This window comes from Peromyscus maniculatus, chromosome 1, assembly GCF_049852395.1.
Source record: "Peromyscus maniculatus bairdii isolate BWxNUB_F1_BW_parent chromosome 1, HU_Pman_BW_mat_3.1, whole genome shotgun sequence".
NCBI classification, from domain to species: domain Eukaryota; kingdom Metazoa; phylum Chordata; class Mammalia; order Rodentia; family Cricetidae; genus Peromyscus; species Peromyscus maniculatus.
This window is the reverse complement of record NC_134852.1, coordinates 33290696-33314977: the sequence shown is the minus strand read 5'-3', so window position 1 is coordinate 33314977 and position 24282 is coordinate 33290696. Positions and strand designations below refer to the sequence as shown.

The 24282-nt window shown below is 42.6% G+C and overlaps 2 protein-coding genes and 1 long non-coding RNA gene across 4 annotated transcripts in view; 2 read left to right on the top strand and 1 right to left on the bottom strand.

Moving 5' to 3' along the window:
- LOC143273866 (uncharacterized) overlaps positions 1-2239 on the bottom strand; it is a 72999-nt gene extending 70760 nt beyond the window's left edge. Inside the window, exon 1 of the long non-coding RNA XR_013052101.1 lies at positions 1621-2239. This is a non-coding gene — a long non-coding RNA (uncharacterized LOC143273866). The remainder of the gene's footprint in view (positions 1-1620) is intronic.
- Positions 1-24282, top strand: part of LOC102906027 (CEA cell adhesion molecule 1) — a 249585-nt gene that overhangs the window by 122095 nt on the left and 103208 nt on the right. The gene's annotated exons all lie outside the window — the stretch shown is intronic.
- The window catches only part of LOC143273860 (cell adhesion molecule CEACAM1-like), a 71322-nt gene continuing 49576 nt past the window's right edge, over positions 2537-24282 (top strand). Inside the window, exons 1-4 of the mRNA XM_076574211.1 lie at positions 2537-3016; positions 6571-6846; positions 19743-20018; positions 23743-24018. Of these exons, the coding sequence (XP_076430326.1) occupies positions 6696-6846; positions 19743-20018; positions 23743-24018 (703 nt within the window). The 5' untranslated portion in view covers positions 2537-3016; positions 6571-6695. The remainder of the gene's footprint in view (positions 3017-6570; positions 6847-19742; positions 20019-23742; positions 24019-24282) is intronic.

Sequence of the window (24282 nt, the reverse complement as noted above, 5' to 3'; positions counted from 1 at the left end):
GTAAGGGGAACACTCCACCACTGCTGGTAGGAGTACAAAATTGTACAACCACTTTGGAAATCAGTATGAGGGTTTCTCAGAAACATGGGAATCAATCTACCTGAATACCCAGAGATACCAATTTTGGACATATACCCAAAGGAAGCTCAATCAACACAACACACTTGCTCAACTATGTTCATAGAAGCATTATTTTTTGTGATAGCCATAACCTGGAAACAACCTTGATGCTCCTCAACCAAAGAATGGATAAAGAAAATGTGGTACATTTACACAAAAAGTGCTCAACAATAATAAAGAATGGCATCATGAAACTTGCAGGCAAATGAATGGAGCTAGAAAAAAATCATCCTGAGTGTGGTAACCCAGACCCTCAAACACAAACATGGTATTTATTTACTCATAAGTGGATATTAGATTTAAAGCACAGGATAATCAGGTTGTTATCCACAGGCCCAGAGAAGCTAGGTAACAAAAAGGATCATAAGAGGGGCACATGGATTTCCTTGGGAAGGGGAAATATATGAGATCTCCTGGGCAAACTGGGAGTGGGGGCGGTGGGAAAGAAGGAAAGGGGTGGAGGGATGGGAGAATGAGTGATCAGATTGGTTCAGCTGGGATGGGATGGAGGGGTAGAGTAATGAAAGAGATATCTTGATAAAGGGGCCATATGGGGGATAGAGAGAAACCTGGTGCAAAGGAAACTTCCAGGAATCCACAATGATGACCCCAGCTAAAACACAAGTAATAGTGGAGAGGGAGCCTGAACTGGCCTTCTCCTGTAATCAGAGTGGTGACTACCCTAGTTGTCATCAGAGAGCCTGCATCTAATAAATGATGGAAAGAGATGCAGAGATCCACAGTCAAAGGGCTGAGCCAAGCTCCAGGAGTCCAGTTGAAGAGAGGGAGGAGGAATTGTATGAGCAGGGGAGGTCAAGATCATGATGTGAAAACCCACAGAGACAACTGAAACAAGCTAGTGGGATCTCACAGACTCTGGACCAATCGCTAGGGGGCTGTCATGGGACCAACCTAGGCCCTCTGCATGTGGGTGACAGTTGTGTAGCTCTGTCTGTTTGTGATGCCTGTAACAGTGGGATCAGGTGTTCCCGGTGCTTCAGCTGGCTCTTTGGAATATATTCCCCATGCTAGGATGCCTTGTGAAGCCTTGAAGCATGGGGGAGGAACTAAGTCCTGCTTCAACTTGACATGTGATGCTTTGTTCATTGCCATGGGAGTCCTGTCCATTTCTGAATGGAAGAGGAGAGGACGGATGGGAGGGAGGATGGGAGGTGGGGGAGGGAATTGGAAGTGAGGAAGGAGGGGAAACTGTGGTTGGTATGTAAAATAAAAGAAAAAAATAATAACAAAAAAGTTTGCAGTGCTTGGTTTGGTTTTCGTTTTAAGTTGTAAGTCTAGAATGTCTTATTGTTAGTGAATGAATGTACTTTGCTTTAAAATTTAAAGTCATAATAAAACGATTTTAGAGATAGCAAAGGACTTGGATATTCCTGCCCTGAATAAGATATACAAAAAAAAATCTAATAAAAACACATGGAAAGGGGGCTCAACATCATCAGTCTTTCTGGAACTGTACATCAAAATCGCAGTGAATCTCACCTCAGCTATTATGGTCTCCAGCAAAAATCTCCATAGATCTTCAAAGGCTGCTGCTCACTGGGACCTTCCTGGGAAACTTGGTGCTCAGCTTCATTCCAGCAATTGCAGCTTGGGTACCATCCTTGCAATAGCCCAAACATGAGCTGCAGGTCTCCTCAAGAACAACAGGGGGCGACAATAAACCACATATTCAACAGGGAAAACTCTCCTTGAGGTGACAACCTATCTTGAAGCCTTGTTTCCATCCCAGTTCCAACAGACCTGGAGCTCCGTCACATAATCATTTCCTGTGTCTCCAAGACCCCCACTCTACAAGGAAACCCTATGTGGTCCCCTCCCTCCTCTCATCATCCATGAGGAAAGACAGGAAGATCTCAGGGCAATCACCAAGGAGAGCAAAGGCAATTCAGAAGGTCGAGGAGGGCATGGGCAGACCTGAATCACATTCAGCCAGCAAAAGAAGCTGGGGATGGAGGAGTCTCCCTGGTGGCCTACATAGAAAGCTGGAGCACAGGGTCCTCTTCCTAGGACACACAGGTCACCTCCTCCTGCAGAGCAGAATATGAACCCCTGAGATAACATGTATTCCTTCATCAGACACCTGACTGGTGACACTAGTGATGACAGGTCTGGGCCCTCCCCAGTCATCACTCAGGTGGACCTTTTCCTGCCCCTAGAGCAGACTGCCACTCCCTGCTGGGAATAAATCCCACCTTCCCTGAGCATTGAGATCACAGGGCAGATTGGGCTCTGCTAGGTTTTGGGGTCTCAAGGAAATACAATCTTGGCTATAGGAAGTTCAGGGACAAGGCTCTGGGGTGAGCTGCTGTTCTCTCGGGACAGTTCTCAGCATTTTGGCTCAGAGTATATTCTAGAACACTGAACAACAAAGGAATAGAAGGATGGGAGGCAGTATTCACAGAAGAACAGAACAATATTCACACACAGCCTCCACCCCTAGCCCATCTGACTCCATTTAGTCCCCTCCATTGTGATACAAACATTTAGTAAAGGACACACAGTAGAGAAAAAGTAGGGGCAATAAATCAGGATGCCTCACTTGAATTCACCCTCGGGGAAGAGGCGGTGAGGTAACTGAGCTCAGGCATGTTAGACTCTGCCCAGGGTCTTAGGTGCTCATCATGACCATGGCTTTGAGGAAGATCCTTCAGGACTCAGGCAGGGCCTGGCTGAGGAAACCATGAGAGTCTCACAGAGAGATGACCCCCCCCCCCCAATAGCTTTGCTCAAGAATTCCATGCCAGACTGGACCAGGAATCCCAAAAAGCTTGTAGACTGGGTTGGAATTTGATCTCCTGTTGGAGCTGACAGGGGAAAATGATGGATTGTAGACTGGGAGCCTGCTGACACTCAGCCTCTGAGAGCCATGTCTGAGGTAGGTCACCTGGGCATCTCCTCCTGAGACTCAGTGTGCTCAGCATATGTGGAAGGTAGGAAAGGCGATCAGCCAGCTCTTCTGACGGTCTTCTGAGACCTCCCAGGAAGGTCAAAAGCCCTAAAAGAAGAAAAAGTGTACAAATGGCAGCTCCTTGCCTCTCATGGTCCCGCCTAGGGATTATTTCCTGCAGGCAAACACTAATAGACACTGCTTGGTGGAAGGTCAGGTTGTTGTTCACATTTAAGGTTAACTTTCAGGCATGGAAATGATCATTTACTATGTGTCCTATTATAGGGAAACTGAGACAGGAAACATAGTCACTGAGTCAGGGTCACATAGGTTGTGAATTGCACAAGCTTTCTGTCCACAGCCACATCTCCAGCCTCCCCACATTGGAAATGGTACTAAGTGACCTTCACTCTTCTAGATCATTTTGTGGAATCAGGACTCCCTGATTCATGTCAATCAACATCAAACACCTGAGAAGAATGGACCACCTGTGGCCCAGCTGGACCTAAATATCAGCCAGATCCTGAGCTGTGTGAGATCTCTCACAGGCTGTCAGGTTTCTCAGGGAAGCTCAATTGGAAGACTAATCATAACCTATCTGTAGGACAGCCCTGAACAGCAAAGTCTTGGAGTGCTTTTGTTTATACTCAGCAGGGAAGGTCAGTGTAGCTGGAGGGAATCACACCTTGTGTCTCAAGGCAGGCAATGGGTCCCCGAGGACCAGGAGATAAAATTTGGTCTCTGATTCCAAGTCTTGAGTCTGATCATCACCAAACACTGCAGTTCAGTTCACTCATGAGAAAGTCTTTTTTTCTACCATACACAGCACAGGAGTCCCCATTATCTCTGAGCACTCAGCCACTCCATCTTCCTGTAATTTGCTTCCTGCCTGATACTTCTTTGTCTTTCTTTTTGGTTTTAATGTTCTTTTTCTTTTTTTTCATTTTTCTTTATTAAGAAATCTTTGAATCACTCCACATACTATCCACACATCCGCCCTCGTCCATCCTCCTACCCTCCAGCCCTCTTTCCTAAGCCACCCTGCATCCCCACATCCCCCAAATCCAGGTCAGTAGAGCCCAGCACACTGAGCCTAGCCTGCCTGATTCATTAAGGATCTGGATGGCTGGAAGTTAAGAGACTTTCTCTGGTTGTAAGAGGCCTTTGCAAGAATCAGAAGTACCACAGTGGGCAAGCATCCCTCTGTGGTCAGCACAGCACCACTACCCAAGCCCAACATCACAACCAACAAATCCAATCCCACTGATGGTGAGGACTCAGTAGCATTAATGTGTGAGCCTAGGACTCAGAATACAGCCTACCTGTGGAGGATAAATGATCAAAGCCTCTCAGAAGAGGACAGGCTGAAACTGTCCGAGGACAACAGGACTCTCACTTTACTCAGTGTTGTGAGGACTGACACAGGACCTTATGAATGTGAACCTGGAACCCAGTGAGGGACTCCCCAAGGACCCATTCACTCTGAACACTACTTTAAATATTTTGTTTCATCCTGGCCCCAACTGCCTAAATAGAGAGGGCTAGAGCTACTAGACTCAGTCCCAGTCCCCTTGCGTTTATGACATAGACCTGCCATATAGATACCTAGGCTGCCAGGGCATCCTGGCCCAGCCCAAGCTCATGTAGACAGACACAGCATTGAGCTTAAATGGGATCCAGAGACTTCTGCCTAGCGAGGCTCAGGGTGATGGAGACAGGGTTCATGTCAGACTCAGTCTCAGTGCACACAAAAGTGTGCAGTGGGGATTTTGTGTGTTGTGCTTGAGAGAGATCAGGGCTTCTGCATGCTGAATGAGTACTCTTCTGCTAATCTACACCCCAGCTCTGGGTAGGACCTGCTCAACTAAGGTTAAAGCACAGCTCAAAGAGATACTATGTCCTAAAGAACATGATTTCCCCTTCCCTCTGCTGACATCACAGGTGAATTCATTCTGTTTACTCCAGATGGTTCAGATATCCTGATCATGTCCCCCTCAAATATTCATTTCCATTGAAAGACAAACCTTACATCTCCTGCTACTCAGATGCTAACCCACCTGCACAGTACTCTTGGTTTGTCAATGGAGAGCTCCAGTCATCCTCCCAAGAGTTCTATATTCCCAACATCAATACTAATAATAGTGGATCTTATACCTGCCTCGCATATAACTGTCACTGTCCTCAGTAAGACCACAGTCAAGAACATTACAGTCTTTAGTAAGTGGATCTCTGAAATATCAGCACCAGGTTTGGAGTGGAGTCTTTTGGCTTTCTGGGAAGGTACAGAAACTTTTAATTTCCAGCCCATGTCTATGAGATCAAAATTCAGTCTTCCCGCAAGCCTCCTGCTCCATCCCTGTGTCTAATGGCCTCCTGGTTCTCTGATTTCTGGCTGATAGGGATTGAGCTTGCAATGTGAGGAGGAGCTTCTCCGAGTCTTGGAAAGCCTTTGGTTTTGTGAGGGACTTTGCATGGTTAGGAGAGCCTCAAAGTCATGATTTCTTTCTCTACCTAACACAAGCTTTCCTGTCCTCTCCATTTTCATTTTATGACCTCCATGACCTACAAGGAACACCGAGGACTTTCAACTGTGCTCACCTTCTTATTCTCAAGTTGGAGGAGAATATTCCCCACAGATGGGGACTGGATCTCTGCTCCCAGCTCTGCTCCTCTCTCATTGATGGGGTGTTTGTCTCAGCTCTGACTCCATGGGATGGAAAGTGTGGGTGAAGAAGGTGTCTGGGGGCCCTGTTCTGAGACAGGGCAAACCATGTCACTGACAGTTGATGATGATCTTTTGCTTACTCTTCTCAAGGTTCAAAAAACCAATGTCACCTGAGTGTGGTGGCACATACCTTGATGCCAGCACTGAGTAGGGAGAACAGGTAGACAGTGTGAGTTTGAGGCCAGCCTGGTCTACATAGCAAGATTCAAGCAATCTAGGACTGTACTCTGAGACCCTGTCTCAAAAATTATCAGTACTGAGCATTAGAGTGGCAGGCTGTGGTAGGAACTGTGATTATTCACTTCTTCTCTGTAGTATTTAATTCATATCCGTGGGGCAGGAAATACAATTTTTTCTACAAACAGAAATCCTTCAGTCAGGGATTTCTCCTTGTCCTGAGGTAGAGCCTTTAACACCTTTAAGATTAGCTGGGCCATCTTAACCCCATGACAAATTATTTAATTAAAAGTAAACATAACGCTATTCCATAAAAGAGGGACCTGACTGTTAACACTCACAGAAAGTGGGAGCAAGAATTCCCACAAAAATTATTGGAAAATACATTCCCCCCACCATGAGATTTCTGGACAGGTGGGTTGAAGAGGCTTCCAGTTTGGAATCTATACAAATACCCTGAGTCAGTGTCACTGTGAGTGATCTTGATGGAGTAAGATTGAGCTCTCTTCTTGCAGACCACATCTTCAACCCAACGATGTGATCTTGCAGAGGGCCACTTCATTCTATGGATCCTGGGAGCAGTCTGAGATCTCTGAGGGTGACTGACTCTCAGCTGGCCATATCCTTTTTTTATCCACAGATCCAGTGACTAAACCCTGCATCCAAGTCAACCAAATCATAGGCAACGACCTTGTCTCTGTGTTCCTGAATTGCCCGACAAATGACAATGATAACTCCATTCAGTGGTTCGTCAAAGGCCAGAGTATGAATAACATGAATAGGATGCGACTGGCCCAGAACAACAGAACCCTCGAAATAATCCCTGCTAGGAAGGAGGATTCCGGGGACTATCACTGTCATGTATCTAATCCACTCGGTTCCATGAAAAGTGACCCCATCCAGCTGGACATAATAGGTGAGTGACCTCTGTTCCCCTCTTACTCCATAGTGTTGGGGATGGGGGCAGTTTCTTTATCATCAGAGTGCAGAATGGGTAAAAGTCACAGGGGGAAAAACATGGTTCAAGTTACAAATACAGTCAGCTTGGTGATGGATGCATGTTAATCTCATGATAACACATCAAGGAAGCTTAGCACCATTCTGCATGCCATTAACCCCAGCACACCAGAGGCAGAGAAAGTTGGATCTCTATGAGTTCCCAACCACTATGGTCTTTGTAGCCAGTTTCAGGTTAGCCAGAGCTACATAGTGAGACCCTACTCAAAAAAGAGAGAGCACAAAACAGGAGGCATAGAAGTACAAGGCCACTCAACTGAATGGACCAGGCTCTGCTGACTCCCCATAGGAGACCTTGCCTTGGAGGAGGTGGGAATTGGAGGTGGATTGGAGGGGAACGCTTTGGGGTGGGAGGAGTCAGGACAGGGGAATCTGTGGTTGATATGTAAAATGAATAGAAAATCTCTGTATAAAAAAAAAGAAATACCAGGTTAGCCCAGATTACATTGTGAGATCCTGTCAATAATAACAATAAATGTCAATATAGCAAATACAAATGCAAAGTGATTAAGAGTTTAGTGTCTGAGTCAGAGACACACAGTCAACCCTCAGAATGTAATAAAATATTCATGTTCCTGTACACCACCACAACCATCCCCGCACACACATTCAAAACTTCTTTAGATTATTTTCAATACCTAGTATAAATACTGCATAGACACTGGTCTTATTGTGTTGAGTACAGGACAAGACAGGAGGAAACAATACATTTTTCAATGTAGACATGCTTTTCCAAGTAGTTTGTTTCCTTGGTTTTGATCCATAAATATAAAATCCATAGAAGAAAGGGCCTATAATGACTTTTTTACTACATTTGCATATTTTCATTTTGTATGCATGTCCCACACCAATGTGTGGGGTTCAGGGGACAGTTTGTGGATGCCAGTTCTCCAGGGACAGGGTATTGAACTTAGGTGGGTGAACCAGCTCTTTATCTGCTAAGCCATTTCACTGGCCCACATTTGTTTGTGCATTTATTTCTGTGTGACAGTTGGGGGTGTAGCTACAGCAGGCACTCTTCCCAACTGAGCCATCTTTGTGGCCCAGTTACTGAGTTTCTTATCTTCATGCTAACATTGACAGCATGACCTCCTTGCACAACGCTCTTTTTTCTGGTAACTGTGTGTGTGTGTGTGTGTGTGTGTGTGTGTGTGTGTGTGTGTGTGTGTGTGTGTGTAGTTTATGAGACTAGAGATATAGCTCAATATTTAAGAGCCCAAAACCTCTTCAAAGGACAGGAGTTCAATTCCCAGCACCCACATGACATCTTATTACTGTCTCTAACTCAAGTTCCCAGGAAATCAACACCCTCTTCTGTCTTCCTCATGTACAAAACATGCAAGTGGTATATAAGCAGCCAAAAGGCCCATATGATGCATCTGTAATCATAACAAAGAAAACATTTGAAATCTAATTACAAGGTGCTCTAATCCTGTCTCTTAAAAGTCTGATGACTTTCAGCTCTGATCCATTTTAGGTCTTTGATCCATGTAGAGTTGATTTGTATATGTTGTTAGGTGAAGGCTTAACTTCATTCTTTTACCTGGATATCACATCTTCCAAACATCCCTTGCTTAACTGTTTATTCTTCCAACATTGTGCAGTCTTAGCCGCCTAATCAAAACTCATCTGGTCACAGAGGGTCAAAAGAACAGCAAGAATGCCTTCCAATTTCTGTAATTCAATAGGACAACTCTGTTTCACACCAATTAATTCAAAAGTGCTAGCAGAAATGAATGTTTTTAACAAACATAAAAAGTGACAGATGAAATGCTGGATATGCCAACTGCTCATATAAGACATACATTATAATATATTTGCAAAACTGTGCCCCATAAACACAGATATTGATAATGTTAGCTAATCTTTAATTTATTCATGGACAGTGTGCATGAGCAATTCTGGGGTTCCCAATTCTATTTCACTGATCTGTATGTCTGCCTTTATGTCAGCAATAGACTATTTTGATTGTTGCAGCTTTGTACTAAAATTATGAAATCATGTAGGATGCCCTGCAATTTTATTCTTGTTTTTTCCAAGATACTTCTAAAGCCAGGTAGGGTGGTGCTTGCCTCTAACCCCAGCTCTTGGGAGCAGAGATAGGTGGAACTCTGGGAGTTTGAGGCCAGCTTGATCTATATAGTGAGTTTCAGGACAGCTAGAATAGACTTTGCTATTTCTGTGCAAAATGCCACTGGGGTTTGGATCTGATGTGCATAGAACTGATAGACTACATTCAGGGATATTCTCATTTATTAAAACAAGTCTTTCAGGCAAGCTGGCTCATGCCTATAAATCCAGCCACTCAAGAAGTTGAGGCAAGAGTATCAAGTTCTAAGAGTGCCTACCACAACCAATTCAAGGCCAGCCTGATTAATTTAGTGACATCCTGTTTCTAAATAAAAGAATAGAAGGCAGAGCTTAGAGTACAGTTCAGTGGTAGTGCATTGCTTACCATGCACAAAGCCCTGGGTTCAATCCCAGTACTGCAGAACAAGAATAATAATGAGATTAAGTCTTCCAACCCATCAACCCCAATGGCTGTCATTTCTTGTCTTCTTTCATCATCTCTTATTTGGTAGTTTTCTGAGTGCAAGTCTTTTATCTCCTTGGTGGAGTTAATTCTAAGTTTTTTTTTTTTTTTGGTTTTTTGAGACAGGGTTTCTCTATGTAGCTTTGCACCTTTCCTGGATCTCGATCTGTAGCCCAGGCTGGCCTCGAACTCACAAAGATCCGCCTGGCTCTGCCTCCCAAGTGCTGGGATTAAAGGCGTGCACCACCACCTCCCGGCTAATTCTAAGTATTTTATTCTTTTGGGTGCTTTCATAAATAAATACTTTCTTCATTTCCTTTCCAATTGTTCACTGTTAAGGCTGGGACTATTGCTCAGGGGCTGAACACTTGCCAGGCACGCATGAGGCCCTATGTCCAAGCTCCACTTTTGTCAGGAAAAAACGAAAATCCAATTGCTCATGGTCAATAGTAGTATACAGAAATATGGCTCGCTTGTGCTTGTTCATTTCATTAGCCAACAAATTTACTAGTTTTGCTCATTTAGTTCTGAGAACTTTCTGTAGAATATTAAGGATTTTCTATGAACAAGTTCATGTCATCTACAGATATGTTTAGCACCCCATAATTGGGCACCTTCAATTCATTGTCTATCCCAATGTCTCTGTGTAGCACTCCCTGTCTCACCTTGCCATAGCTTCACATGATTGCTTGGAAGAAATTGATGGAATCTGGAGATTGGAAGGAAAGGGAGACAGAACCTAGAAACACAGTGAGGTGGAAAGAACACTTGCTAAGATCCTGACACTTCAGCTCACCCAATTAGTCTTCCCAAGCAAGGTGGGAAGGTGTTTATCAGCTGTAGGAGTTTTCTGGTAGAAATTTCAGGGTCACTTTTGTATAATATGGTATCTTCTGCAAATAGGGAAAGTTTGATTTCTTCCTCTCCAATTTGTATCCCCTTGATCTTCTTTTTTCTTATTGTTCTAGCTAGAACTTTGAGTACTATATTGTATAAATATGGTGAGAGTGGCCAGCCTTGTCTTCTTCCTGATTTTAGTGGAATCGCTTTGAGTTTCTCTCCATTTAATTTGATCGTAGGTGTTGGCTTGCTGTAAATTGCCTTTATTATGTTTAGGAATGTTCCTTGTATTTCTGATCTTTTCAAAACCTTTGCCATAAGGGGTTTTGGATTTTATCAATGGCTTTTTCAGCATCTAATGAGATGATCATGTGGATTTTTCTTTCAGTTTGTTTATGTGGTGGATTACATTGACAGATTTTTTATGTTGAACCATCCTTGCATCTGGAATGAAGTCTACTTGATCATGGTGGATAATTTTTTTTTGCTGTGTTCTTGAATTCAGTTTGCCAGTGTTTTATTGAGTATTTTTGTATCAATGTTTATGAGGGAGATTGGTCTGCAATTCTCTTTCTTTGTTGCATCTTTGTGTATCAAGGGTAACTATAGCCTCATAAAAAGAGTTTGACAATATTCCTTCTGTTTCCACCATGTGGAACAATTTGAAGAGTATTGGTATTAGCACTTATTTGAAAATCTTGTAGAATTCTGTGCTGAAATCATCTGGTCCTGGACTCTTTCTGGTTGGAAGATTTTAATGACTGTTTCTATTTCTTTAAAGGTTATAGGTCTATTTAAATTGCTTGTCTGGTCTTGATTTAATTCGGTATATGGTACCTATGGAGAAAATTGTCCATTTCTTTTAAATTTTCCAATTATGTGGACTACAGGTTTTTGAAGTAAGACCTGATGATTCTCTAGATTTCCTCATTGTTTGTTGTTATATATCCCTTTTCATTTCTGATTTTGTTTATAAGGATGCTCTCTCTTAACCTTTTGATTACTTTGTACAAGGGCTTGTCTATCTTGTTAATATTCTCAAAGAACCAACTCTTTGTTTTATTGATTCTTTGTATTGTTCTCTTTGTTTCCATTTTATTGATTTCAGCCCTCGATTTGATTATATGCCGGCATCTATTCCTCCCATGTGTGTTGTGGGATGGTCTGTATGTCAAATCTGTTGCTCTGATTTGTCAATCAATAAAACACTGATTGGCCAGTGGCCAGGCAGGAGGAAGTATAGGCGGGACAAGAAGGAGAAGAATTCTGGGAAGTGGAAGGCTGAGTCAGAGAAACTGCCAGTCACCACCATGACAAGCTGCATGTGAAGACACCGGTAAACCACAAGCCACGTGGCAAGGTATAGATTTATGGAAATGGATTAATTTAAGCTATAAGAACAGTTAGCAAGAAGCCTGCCACGGCCATACAGTTTGTAAGCAATGTAAGTCTGTGTGTTTACTTGGTTGGGTCTGAGTGGCTGTGGGACTGGTGGGTGACAGAGATTTGTCCTGACTGTGGGCAAGGCTTTGCTTCTTTTTGTTCTAGAGCTTTCAGGAGTGCTGTTAAATCACTAGTGTGAGATTTCTCCAACTTCTTTATGTGGGCATTTAGTACTATGAATTTTCCTCTTAGCACTGCTTTCATAGTGTCCATAAGTTTGGGTATGTTGTACATTCATTTTCATTGAATTCTAAGGAAGTCTTTAATTCTTTTTGTTTCCTCCTTGGCCCATTGGTGATTCACTTGAGCATTATTCAGTTTCCATGAGATTGTAGACACTAATTTTTTGTTGTTGTTCAAATATAACTTTAAGCCATGGTGGTCTGATAAGATACAGGATCAACATCTTTCAATTCTTGTATCTGTTGAGATTTGCTTTGTGACCAAGCATGTGGTCAGTTTTAGAGAAGGTTCCATGGGTGCTGAGAAGAAGGTATATTCTCTTGTGTTAGGGTGGTATATTCTATAGATATCTATTCCATTTGAGATATAATGTCTGTTAATTTCCTTATTTCTCTGTTAAGTTTCTGTCTGGCAGACCTGTCCATTGGTGAGAGTGAGGTGTTGAAGTCTCCCACTACTAGTGTATGGGGTTTGATGTGTGATTTAAGCTTTAGTAATGTTTATTTTACAAATGTGGGTGCCCTTGTATTTGGAGCATAAATATTCAGAATTGAGACTTCATCTTGTCAGATTTTCCCTGTGATAAATATGTAATGTCCTTCCCGATCTCTTTGATTGATTTTAGTTTGAAGTCTATTTTATTAGATAGCTACACCAGCTTGCTTCTTAAATCCATTTGATTGGAAAGTCTTTTCCCAGCCTTTTATTCTGAGGTAGTGTCTGTCTTTGAAGTTTATAGCTGGAGAGATTTCTCTCCCGGTCTTGAAAGTTCCACCAGTCTGACAGCCCACTTATAAAATAAACACACAGACACTTATATTATTTAAACTGTTTGGCCTAATAGCTCAGGCTTCTTGTTAACTGTTCTTATATCTTAAGTTAATCCTTTTCTATAAATCTATACCTTGCCATGTGGCTCATGGCTTACTGGCATCTTCACATGCTGCTTGTCATGGCAGTAGCTGGCAGTGTCTCCCTCTGCCTTCCTGTTCTCTCAGTTATCCTCTCTGTTAGTCCCGAGTATACTTCCTGCCTGGCTACTGGCCAAGAAGCATTTTATCTAGCAATCAATCATCCACAGCACTTCCCCCTTTATTTTCCCAAAAGGAAGGTTTTAACTTTAACATTGTAAAATTACATATAACAAAACAATTATCAAGCAAGAATTACAGTTACAATATCTAGTCTATTTATAACATCTAGTCTATTTATATTTGGCAAAATTAAACAAGATATCCTATCTATTTTATATTTGTGAGTCTAAGGTTTCATACCTAGCTTAATTCTTATCATAACTAAGGAAATGATACCAGTACAGAGTGGGGCTTGTGGCTGGTGTGTTTTGGTATGAGGATAAAGACTCACCTCTTAGTCCAATCGGGTGCTGGCGGGCTGTCTCAGGGAACAGCTGCAGTCTCGGAGGGTGGGTGGGATTTGGGGGAGGTGAGACTTTTGGGTTACAAGGTCTGATGGGGGTTGGTGGTAATCTGACCTGTCTACAGGAGGTCTGCCTATTGGCTTTAGACTGGTACTGCAATGGGTGGTGGTGTGGGGGCTCAGGGTTGTGACCCCAGGCCCCACCTTTGACTAAGACTCACCTCTTAGTCCAATCGGGTGCTGGCAGGCTCTGTCTGAGGGAACAGTTGCAGTCTTGGAGGGTGGGTGGGATTTGGGGGAGGTGGGACTTTTGGGTTACAAGGTCTGATGGGGGTTGGTGGTAATCTGACTTGTCTGCTGGAGGTCTGCCTGCCAACTGGCCTGTAACTGGGACTGCAATGGGTAGTGGTGTTGGGGCACAGGGTTGTGACCCTGGGTCCAAAGCCTAGGGGCTGGGATGTTCGAGTATGAGGATAAAGACTTCTTAGGATACTCACTTCTTAGTCTGATCGGGTGCTGGTGGGCTCTGTTTCAGGGAACAGTTGCAGTCTCACAGAATCATAAGTTTTATAGTTTGATATAAATATAATATCACCTGCACAATAAATGTATTGCAATATATATGTACATATATATTATGATTGGTTTGGGGGACTGTGAGGAAACTGTCATTAACAGTTCTGATAGTTAACCTGTATATATGATGAGGAACTCAGCTCAATAAATTTCCTGCTCTGCATGTCAGCTTTTGACTTCCATTGTGTCAGGGTTAGAAGGCAAGCTAAAAGTGAAAGGCTGATGATCTATAGGGTGAGGAGGTATGGTGAAGAAGCAATCTTGTAAGTCTATGACAATTATATTTTGAATTCTAGGGGTACCTGTGGGAGATGGCAAGCCAGGCTGTGTAGATCACCTTGGCTCCAATAAAGTCATTTAATTTTTTAAGGTCTTGTAACAGCCTGTAAGCCTGATTTTTTTCTAATCAACAAATACTGGAGTGACTCAAGGGCTGGTGAGAGGCTTTATATGCCCTATTTTTAAGCTTCTCTTCCACCAGACAAGTAGCAGCTACAATTCTGTCAGCATTCAAAATCCATTGTTTAACCCAGATAGGATCATCAGATTTCCATGTAGTGGGGTCAGCAGTCAACAGTGGCCCCTTGGATAAATTTTGATACCCTAGGCCTTGTCTGTCATTTATAATTTCTGGAATAATGGGCTCAATTATGCCTTTGGTTTGTTCACCCAAGTTCTTTTAAGTTAAACATTCATCTATAACATTTGAGCTGATATTAGTCCATAGCAGAGATTAATGATACACCAATTAATTGCAGTATGTCTCTTCCCCACAGAGTGTTAGGTAAAAAGGGGATGACCTGTGGGCAGAATGTGCCATAATATTATCTGTCTGACCATTTTAATATTTCTGAGCTTTTGGTTACAATATTAGCTTGACCTAGACCTAAAAGAGATGAAGGAGTAATAGTCGTTTTAAGTACTTGGCAAATGAATTTCTGAAATGTAAGAAATGTCTATGCTTATGTGTAGCAAGTGAATTATTTTCTTTCCCTGTATTTTAAGTGTTTAGTTGGTCTATACTATTTAATTTCCTGAACCCAGAAGACCATAACATTAGAATCCAAACTGGCAGCTCCTTTATGTGCTGCCCTGTAGAATCTGAATTGGTTTTGTAGGAGGTTTAAAATAATCTTAATTTCCCCAGCAAAGTCAGGATCAATCATTCCTGGGAAAATTATTATTTCCTTGTACAGCGGAGGAGCTACGGCCTATTATTAGTCCCAGTGTTCCTTCTGGGGGACGTCTGTAGACACCTCTATTAATGCATACATAAGTCTATTTCTAAAGCCTATATATCTCAGCTCTCAATAAAAACATTATCCATAGATATATTTTAGGCATATATCCTCAGTATCTATAGGTTAATTACTGAGACTTGGGTATTATTTATATATATCTCGATGTTTATATGTTATATTTATCTATCCAATAACTGGCAATTCATATATCATAAGTTATTTTTTAACTTTCCTAAACAGTCTCTATATCTAAACTTTTATACCCTTATAAAAAGTTTACATCCAAAAGCATCTATGTATTTAATTAGTCAGGAGACATAGGTGATTGATTATTGAGAACAGCCAATGTAAAGTGAATTTCTTTTAATGAAGGAACAGTAAAAGGCCCTTTTGAAATCTCTTGGGTGAGCTATGTTTCATTTGAAATTAGATAGCAAGGCAAATTATCTTCAGACCTGGTGAATGGACATATCTAAATGATCTCAAAGTATAATTTGACTAAACCCTGGCAGTAAGAGGCATGGTATAGTTTAAAGTGGGGAGCTTAAACTTTTTTAAAATGTCAGGGGTAAGGTAAGGAATTTATTCTATTAATATTCAGCATATTTAGCCTGTTTCTAAACATAGTTTTGTATAGAGAATTTGATCATTTATAAGATGATCAAGCTTTAACTTGTATCCTAATAACAATCTTTAATAGCTTATAATTTATATATGACTTATCCTTAAGAATGTACAGTTTAGGTTGGCCAATCATGTGCATTTTTACAATGACTACTGGTGTTAAGCATGTTTTTGTTTTGGTTGTGAGACAGGGTCTCACTATATACTCCCGGCTGGCTAGCGCCAAATTCTCAGAGTACTGGGATTGCAGGTGTGCACCACCATTCCTGGCCCATACGCATTTCTTTTTTCCTTTTTTCCTTTTTGGTTTTTTGAGACAGGGTTTCTCTGTGTAGCTTTGCACCTTCCTGGAAATTGCTTTGTAGAGCAGGCTAGTCTGGAACTCACAGAGATCCTCCTGCCTCTGCCTCCTGAGCACTGGGATTAAAGGTTTGTGCTGCCGCTGCTGCCTCCACCACCACCAACCGGCTTTATCTCCCATTTGTTATGGTGAGACATTGGAAATGTTTCTTGGCTACTCTGAAATATACACTGCCATTGACTACAATTCTCTATGGGTTACTTTGAACCCACTCATCTTTCCAATATGATATTTACATATTGCTACCAACAGCTCCTCTGTGTTTCCTTCCCACAGCCAGTTTAGCCTTATGTATGTATGTATGTATGTATGTATGTATTTATTTATTATTTATACAGTGCTCTGCCTGCACACCAGAAAGGGACACCATATCTCATTACAGATGGTTGTAAGCAACCATATGTTTGCTGGAAATTGAACTCAGGACCTCTAGAATAGCAGCCAGTGCTCTTATCCCCTGAGCCATCTCTCCATCCCCAGTCCAGGGATTATTTCCTGCAGGCAAATACTAGTAGACACTGCCTGGTGGAAGGTCAGGACATTGTTCACATTTAAGGTTAACTTACAGGCCTAGCAATGATCATTCACCATGTTTCCTATTATAGGGAAACTTAGACAGGAAACACAGTCATTCAGACAGGGTCACATAGGCCATCAGTGGCACAAGCTAACTGTCCACAACCACATTTCCAGCCTCCCCACCATGGAGACCTAGTAGTTGACCTTCACTCCTCTAGATCATTTCATAGACTCAGGATTCTTAAGGGGCTCCCAGATTCATGTCAATCAACATCAAACACCTGACAAGAATGGCCCACCTGTGGCCCAGCCGGACCTAAATGTCAGCCAGATCCTGAGCTGTGTGAGATCTCTCACAGGCTGTCAGGTTTCTCAGGGAAGCTCAATTGGAAGACTAATCATAACCTGTCTGTAGGACAGCCCTGAACAGCAAAGGCTTGCAGTGCTCTGGTTTATACTAAGGAGGGGAGGTCAGTGTATCTGGAGGGACCCGAACCCTGTGTCTCAAGGCAGGAAATGGGTCCCTGAGGACCAGGAGATATACTGAGGTCTCTCATTCTAAATCTTGAGTGTGACAATCACAAAACACTGCAGCTCAGTTCACTCTTGAGAAAGTCCTTGCTTCTTCCATACACAGCACAGGAGGCCCCATTATCTCTGAGCACTCAGCCACTCCATCTGCCTTTAGTTTGCTTCCTGCCTGATTATTTAAGGATTTGGGTCAGCTGAGAGTTAAGAGACTATCTCTGGTTGTAAGAGGCCTTTGCAAGAATCAGAAGTACCACACATGACAATCATCTCTCTGTGGTCAGCACAGCACTGCTACCCAAGCCCAACATCACAACCAACAATTCCAATCCCTTGGACGGTAATGACTCAGTAGCATTAATGTGTGATCCTAAGACTCAGAATAAAAACTACCTGTGGACAATAAATGACCAAAGCCTCTCAGAAGAGGACAGGCTAAAACTGTCTGAGGACAATAGGACTCTCAGTTTACTCAGTGTTGTGAGGACTGGCACAGGACCCTATGAACCGGGAACCCAGTGAGGGACTCCCAAGTGATCCATTCTCTCTGAACTTTACCTGTAAGTATTTTCTGTTTCATCCTGGCCCCAACTGCCTAAATACAGAGGGCTAGATCTTCCACACTTGATGCCAGTCCCCTTGGGTTTATGACACTGACCTACCATACATTTACCTAGGCTACCAGGGCATCCTGTGCCAGCCAAAGCACATGTGGACAGGCACAGCATTGAGCTTGAATGGGCTGCAGGGACTTCTCCTGCCTAGAGAGGCTCATGGTGATGGAGACAGGGGACATGTTAGACTCATTCTCAGTGCACACAAAAGTGTGCAGTGGGAATGTTTGTGTGTTGTGCTTGAGAGAGATCAGGGCTTGTCATGCTGAATGAGTACTCTTCTGCTAATCTACACCCTAGCTCTGGATAGGACCTGCTCAACTAATGTTAAAGCACAGCTCAAAGAGATACTATGGCGTTCTACAGTCCAAGATTTTCCCCTCCCTGTGCTGACATCATGTGTGATTTTATTCTCCTTGCTACAGATGGTTCAGATGTCCTGATCATATGCTCCTCAAATATTCATTTCCATTGAAAAACAAACCTCACATCTCCTGCCACACAGATGCTAACCCACCTGCACAGCACTGTTGGTTTGTCAATGGAGAGCTCCAGTCATTCTCCCAAGAGCTCTATGTTCCCAATCTCAATATTAATAATAGTGGATCTTATACCGGCCTTGTCTATAACTGTCACTATCCTCAGTAAGACCACAGCCAAAAACATTAGGATCCTTAGTAAGTGGATCTCTGAAATATCAACACCATGTTTGGAATGGAGTCTTTTGGTTTTCTGGGAAGGTGCAGTAGCATTTAATTTCCAGCCCATGTCTATGAGAACAAGCAAAACTCAGTCTTCCCCCAATCCTGCTCCAGCCCTGTGACTAATGGCTTCCTGGTTCTCATATTTCTTTTAGGAGGAGGTTCTGCCAGCCTTACAAAGCCTTAGCTTATGTGGGGACTTTCCATGGTTAGGAGAGCCTCAAGTTGAAAATTTCTTTCTGTATCTAACACAAGCTTTCCTGTCCTCTCCATTTTCATTTTATGACCTCCATGGCCTACAAGGAAAACACAGGACTTTCAACTGTGCTCATATTCTTACTCTCCAAATTGGCTGAGAATATTCCCCACAGATGGGGACTAGACCTCTGCTCAGAGGTCTTTTCCTGTCTCATGGGTATGGTGGCTGGCTCAGCTTTGACTCCATGGGATGGTAAGATTGGGTGGAGAATGTGCCTGGGAGCGCTGGTGAACCATGTCACTGACAGTTGATGATGATCTTTTGCTTACTCTTCTCAAGGTTCAAAAAACAAATGCCAGCTGAGTGTGGTGGCACACATTTTTGATGCCAGCACTGAGGAGGGAGAGGCAGGTAGATAGTGAGTTTGAGCTCAGCCTCATCTACATAGCAAGTGCCAAGTGAGCTAAGACTGTACAGTGAGACCCTGTCTCAAAAATATCAGTACTGAGGATTAGAGTGGCAGGCTGTGGTCAGCACTGTGATTATTCACTTCTACTCTGTAGTATTTAATCCATATCCATGGGGCAGGAAATACAATTTTTCTGCAAACAGAAATCCTTCAGTTAGGGATTTCTCCCAGTCCTGAGGTCTAGCCTTTAACATCTCTAATATTAGGTAGGCCATCTTAACACTATGATAAATTATTTTTAATAAAAATTAAAAGGCTATTTAATAAAAGAGGGACATGACTGTTCACACTCACAGAAAATGTGAGCAAGAATTCCCACAAAAATCATTGGGAAATACATTCCACCCACCATGAGATTTCTGGACATGTGGGCTGAAGAGGCTCCCAGTGTGGTATCTACACAAATTTCCTGAGTCAGGGTTATTGTGGGTGATCCTGGATGGAGTAAGATTCAACTCTTTCCTTATAGACCATATCTTGAGCATGCAATCTTGCAGAGGGCCCCTTCATTCTATGGCCCTGTGAACTGGCTGAGATCTCTGAAGGTGAAGGACTCTCAGCTGGTCTCCTCCCCTGTTTATTCACAGAACCAGTGATTAAACCCTCCATCCAATTCACCAACACCACAGTCGAAGACCTGACCTCTGTGATACTGAAGTGTTTGTCAAACGACACTGGAATCTCAATCCATTGGCTCTTCAAAGGCCAGAGTCTGAGGATCGGTAATATGATGAGGCTGTCCCAGGACAACAGCACCCTGGAAATAGTCCCTGCCAGGAGTTTGCATTCCGGGGACTATCAGTGTGAAGTATCCAATCAAGTCAGTTCCAAGAAGAGTGACCCCATCCAGGTGGACATAATAGGTGAGTGATCTCTGTTGCTTTCTTACTCCATAGTGTTGGACATGGGAGCAGTTTCTTTATCAACAGAGTGCAGAATGGGTCAAAGTCACAAGGAGAAAAACATGGCTCAAGACACAAATACAGCCAGCATGTTGATGGATGCATGTTAATCTTATGATACAACAACAAGCAAGGTGAGCACAGTGCTGCATGCCTTTAACCCAGCACATGAGAGGCAGAGACAGTTGGATCTCTATGAGTTCCTAACCACCCTGGTCTTAGTAGCCAGTTTCAGGTTAGCTAGAGCTACATAGTGAGAACCTTTCTCAAAAGAGAGAGAGAACATGAAGCAGGAGGCATAGAAGTACAAGTCCACTCAACTGAATGGACCAGGCTCTGCTGACTCCCCATGGGAGACTTGCCTTGGAGGAGGTGGGGATAGGGGGTGTATTGTGTGGGAACACTGGTGGGCTTGGAGAATTAGGACAGGGGAATCTGTGGATGGTGTGTAAAATAAATTTAAAATCTCTTAATAAAAAAAGAAGTACAAGGGCAGCCCAGATTATATTGTGAGACCCGGTCACTAATAACAACAATAGATGTCAATATAGCAAATAGAAATGCAAAGTGATTAAGAGTTTAGGGAGAGCCGGGCGGTGATGGTGCACTCCTTTAATCCCAGCACTTGGGAGGCAGAGGCAGGCGGATCTCTGTGAGTTCAAGGCCAGCCTGAGCTACCAAGTGAGTTCCAGGAAAGGCGCAAAGCTACATAGAGAAACCCTGTCTCGAAAAACCAAAAAAAAAAAAGAGTTTAGGGGTTTGAGTCACACACACACACACACACACACACACACACACACACAGAGAGAGAGAGAGAGAGAGAGAGAGAGAGAGAGAGAGAGAGAGAGAGAGAGAGAGAGAGAGACCACCCTCAGAATCTAGTAAAATATTCATGTTACTCTATACCCCATAACACACAACCAAATTTTCTTTACATTATATCTAATACTTAATATGAATACTGCATAGACACTGGTCTTATTGTGTTGAGTACAGGACAAGACAGGAGGAAACAATACATTTTTCACTGTAGACATACTTTTCCAAGTAGTTTGTTTCTAAAGTTTTGATCCATAAATATAAAATCCATAGATAGAATGGACCTGTACTGAGTTTCTTACTACGTTTGCATATTTATTCATTTTGTATGGGTGTTCCCCTCATAGTGTGTGGAGGTCATAGGACAATTTGTGGGGGCCAGTTCTCTGGGGACAGGGAATTGAACTCAGGTAGGTGAGCAAGCCCTTTATCTGCTAAGCCATTTCACTGTCCTACATTGTTTGTGCATTTATATCTGTGTGGCAGTTGGGGCAGGTACTGGGACGAATACAGCAGGCACTCTTCCCAACTGAGCCATCTTGGAGGCCCATATACTGAGTTTCTTATCCTCATGCTCTTTGAACAAGACTCTTTTCTGATAACTGTTTTTTTGTGGTATATAGTAGTAGTAATAATAATAATAGTAGTAATAGTAGTAATAGTATGTGTGTGTGTGTATTTGATTTTTTTTTCTGGTTTTTTAGACAGTTTCTCTGTGTAGCTTTGCACCGTTCCTGGAACTGGCTTTGGAGACCAGGCTGGCCTTGAACTCACAGAGATCTACCTTCCTCTGCCTCCCGAATGCTGGGATTAATGCCGTGAGCCACCACCGCCCAGGTGTATTTGATTCGTAACTATTGAGCTATCTCTCAAGACCCATAATCCAAATACATGGAGAGATAGCTCAGTAGTGAAGAGCCCTGGAAGCTTTTCCAAAGGCAGGGGTTTAATTCCAGCATGCACATGGCAGCTTATTACTGTCTGTAACTGAAGTTCCAAGGAATTCAACATCTTCTTCTGTCCTCCTCATGTACAAAACATGGGTGTGGTGTAGAGACATATAAGCAGCCAAAAGGCCCATGTGATGCATCTGGCATCATAACAAAGACATCATTTGAAATCCAATTTCAAGGTGCTTTCATTCTGTCTCTTAAAAGTCTGATGACTTTCAGCTCAGATCCATTTTAGGTCTTTGATCCATGTAGAGTTGATTAGTATATACTGTTAGGTGAAGACTTAACTTCATTCTTTTACATGGATATCACATCTTCCAAACATCCCTTGTTTGACTGATTTTTCTTCCAACATTGTGCAATCTTAGCAGCCTGATAAAAACTCATCTGGTCACAGAGGGTCAGATCGACAGTAAGAATGCCTTCTAATTACTTTAACTCAGTAGGACAACTCTGTTTCACACCAATTAATTCAAAAGTGCTAGCAGAAATGAATGTTTTTAACAAACATAAAAAGTGACAGATGAAATGCTAGATATGCCAACTATGCCCCATAAACACACATAGTGATCATATTAGCTAATCTTTAATTTAATCATGGCCAGTGTGCATGAACAATTGTGGGCATTCCGATTCTATTTCACTGATCTGTATGTCTGCCATTACATCAGCAGTAGACTATTTTGATTGTTGCAGCTCTGTACTAAAATTATGAAATCATGTAGGATGTCCTGAAATTTTATTCTTTTTTTATTTTCAAGATACTTTTAAGGCCAGGTACAGTGGTATTGCCTCTAACCCCAGCTCTTGGGAGCAGAGATAGGTGGAACTCTGGGAGTTTGAGGCCAGCTTGATCTATATAGTGAGTTTCAGGACAGCTAGAATAGACTTTGCTATTTCTGTGCAAAATGCCACTGGGGTTTGGATCTGATGTGCATAGAACTGATAGACTACATTTAAGGATGATATTGTCATCTATTAAAAAAAAGTCTTTCAGGCAAGCTGGCTCATGCCTGTAAATCCAGCCACTCAAGAAGTTGAGGCAAGAGTACCAAGTTCTAAAAGTGCCTACCACAACCAATTCAAGGCCAGCCTGATTAATTTATTGACATCCTGTTTCTAAACAAAAAATTAGAAGGCAGAGCTTAGAGTATAGCTCAGTGGTAGAGCATTGCTTACCATGCACAAAGCTCTGGGTTCAATCCCAGTACTGCAGAACAACAGTGATAATGAGATTAAGTCTTCCAACCCATCAACCCCAATGGCTGTCATTTCTTGTCTTCTTTCATCATCTCTTATTTGGTAGTTTTCTGAGTGCAAGTCTTTTATCTCCTTGCTGGAGTTAATTCTAAGTATTTTATTCTTTTTGGTGCTTTCACAAATAAATACTTTCTTCATTTCCTTTCCAATTGTTCACTGTTAAGGCTGGGATTATTGCTCAGGGGCTGAGCACTTGCCGGGCACGCATGAGGCCCTAGGTTTAAGCTCCACTACTGTCAGGAAAAACAAAAATCCAATTGTTCATGGTCAATAGTAGTATACAGAAATACAGCTCACTTGAGCATGTTCATTTCATTAACTAACAAATTTACTAGTTTTCCTCATTTACTTCTGAGAACTTTCTGTAGAATGTTAAAAGGATTTTCTACGAACAATTTCCTGTCATCTACAGACATCTTTAGCACCTCATAATTGGGCACCTCCATTTCATTGTCTAGCCTAATGGCTCTGTGTACCACTCCTAAGAGTCACCTGAACAGATGTGGTCCAGCAGCTCTTTCCTTACAAACCATATCTTGAACCCAAACATGCAATCTTGCAGAGGGCCCCTTCATTCTATGGGCCCTGTGAACTGGTTGAGATCTCTGAGGGTAAAGGACTCTCAGTTCGTCCCCTCCACTATTTATCCACAGATCCAGTGACTCCACCCTCCATCCAAGTCACCAACACCACAAGCAAAAATGACATCTCTGTGTTCCTGACCTGCTTCTCAAATGACACTGGGGTCTCCATTCATTGGTTCTTCAAAGGCCAGAGTGTGAATCTCACAGACAGGATACATCTTTCCCACCACAACAGCACCCTCCAAATAGACTCTGTGAGGATTGACGATTCCGGGGACTATCAGTGTGAAGTATCCAATCAAGTCAGTTCCAAAAGGAGTGTCCCCATCCAGCTGGACATAATACGTGAGTGACCTCTGCTCCCTTGTTACTCCATATCCTTGGGGGTGGGGCTAGTTTCTTTAACAACAGAGTGCAGAATGGGTCAAAGTCACAAGGAGAAAAACATTGTTCAGAAAACAAATAAGGCCAGCTTGGTGATGAATACATGTTAATCTCATGATACACCAAGCAAGGTGAGCACAGAGCTGCATGCCTTTACCCCCAGCACAACAAAGGCAGAGAAAGTTGGATCTCTATGAGTTCCCAACCACCCTGGTCTTTAGCCAG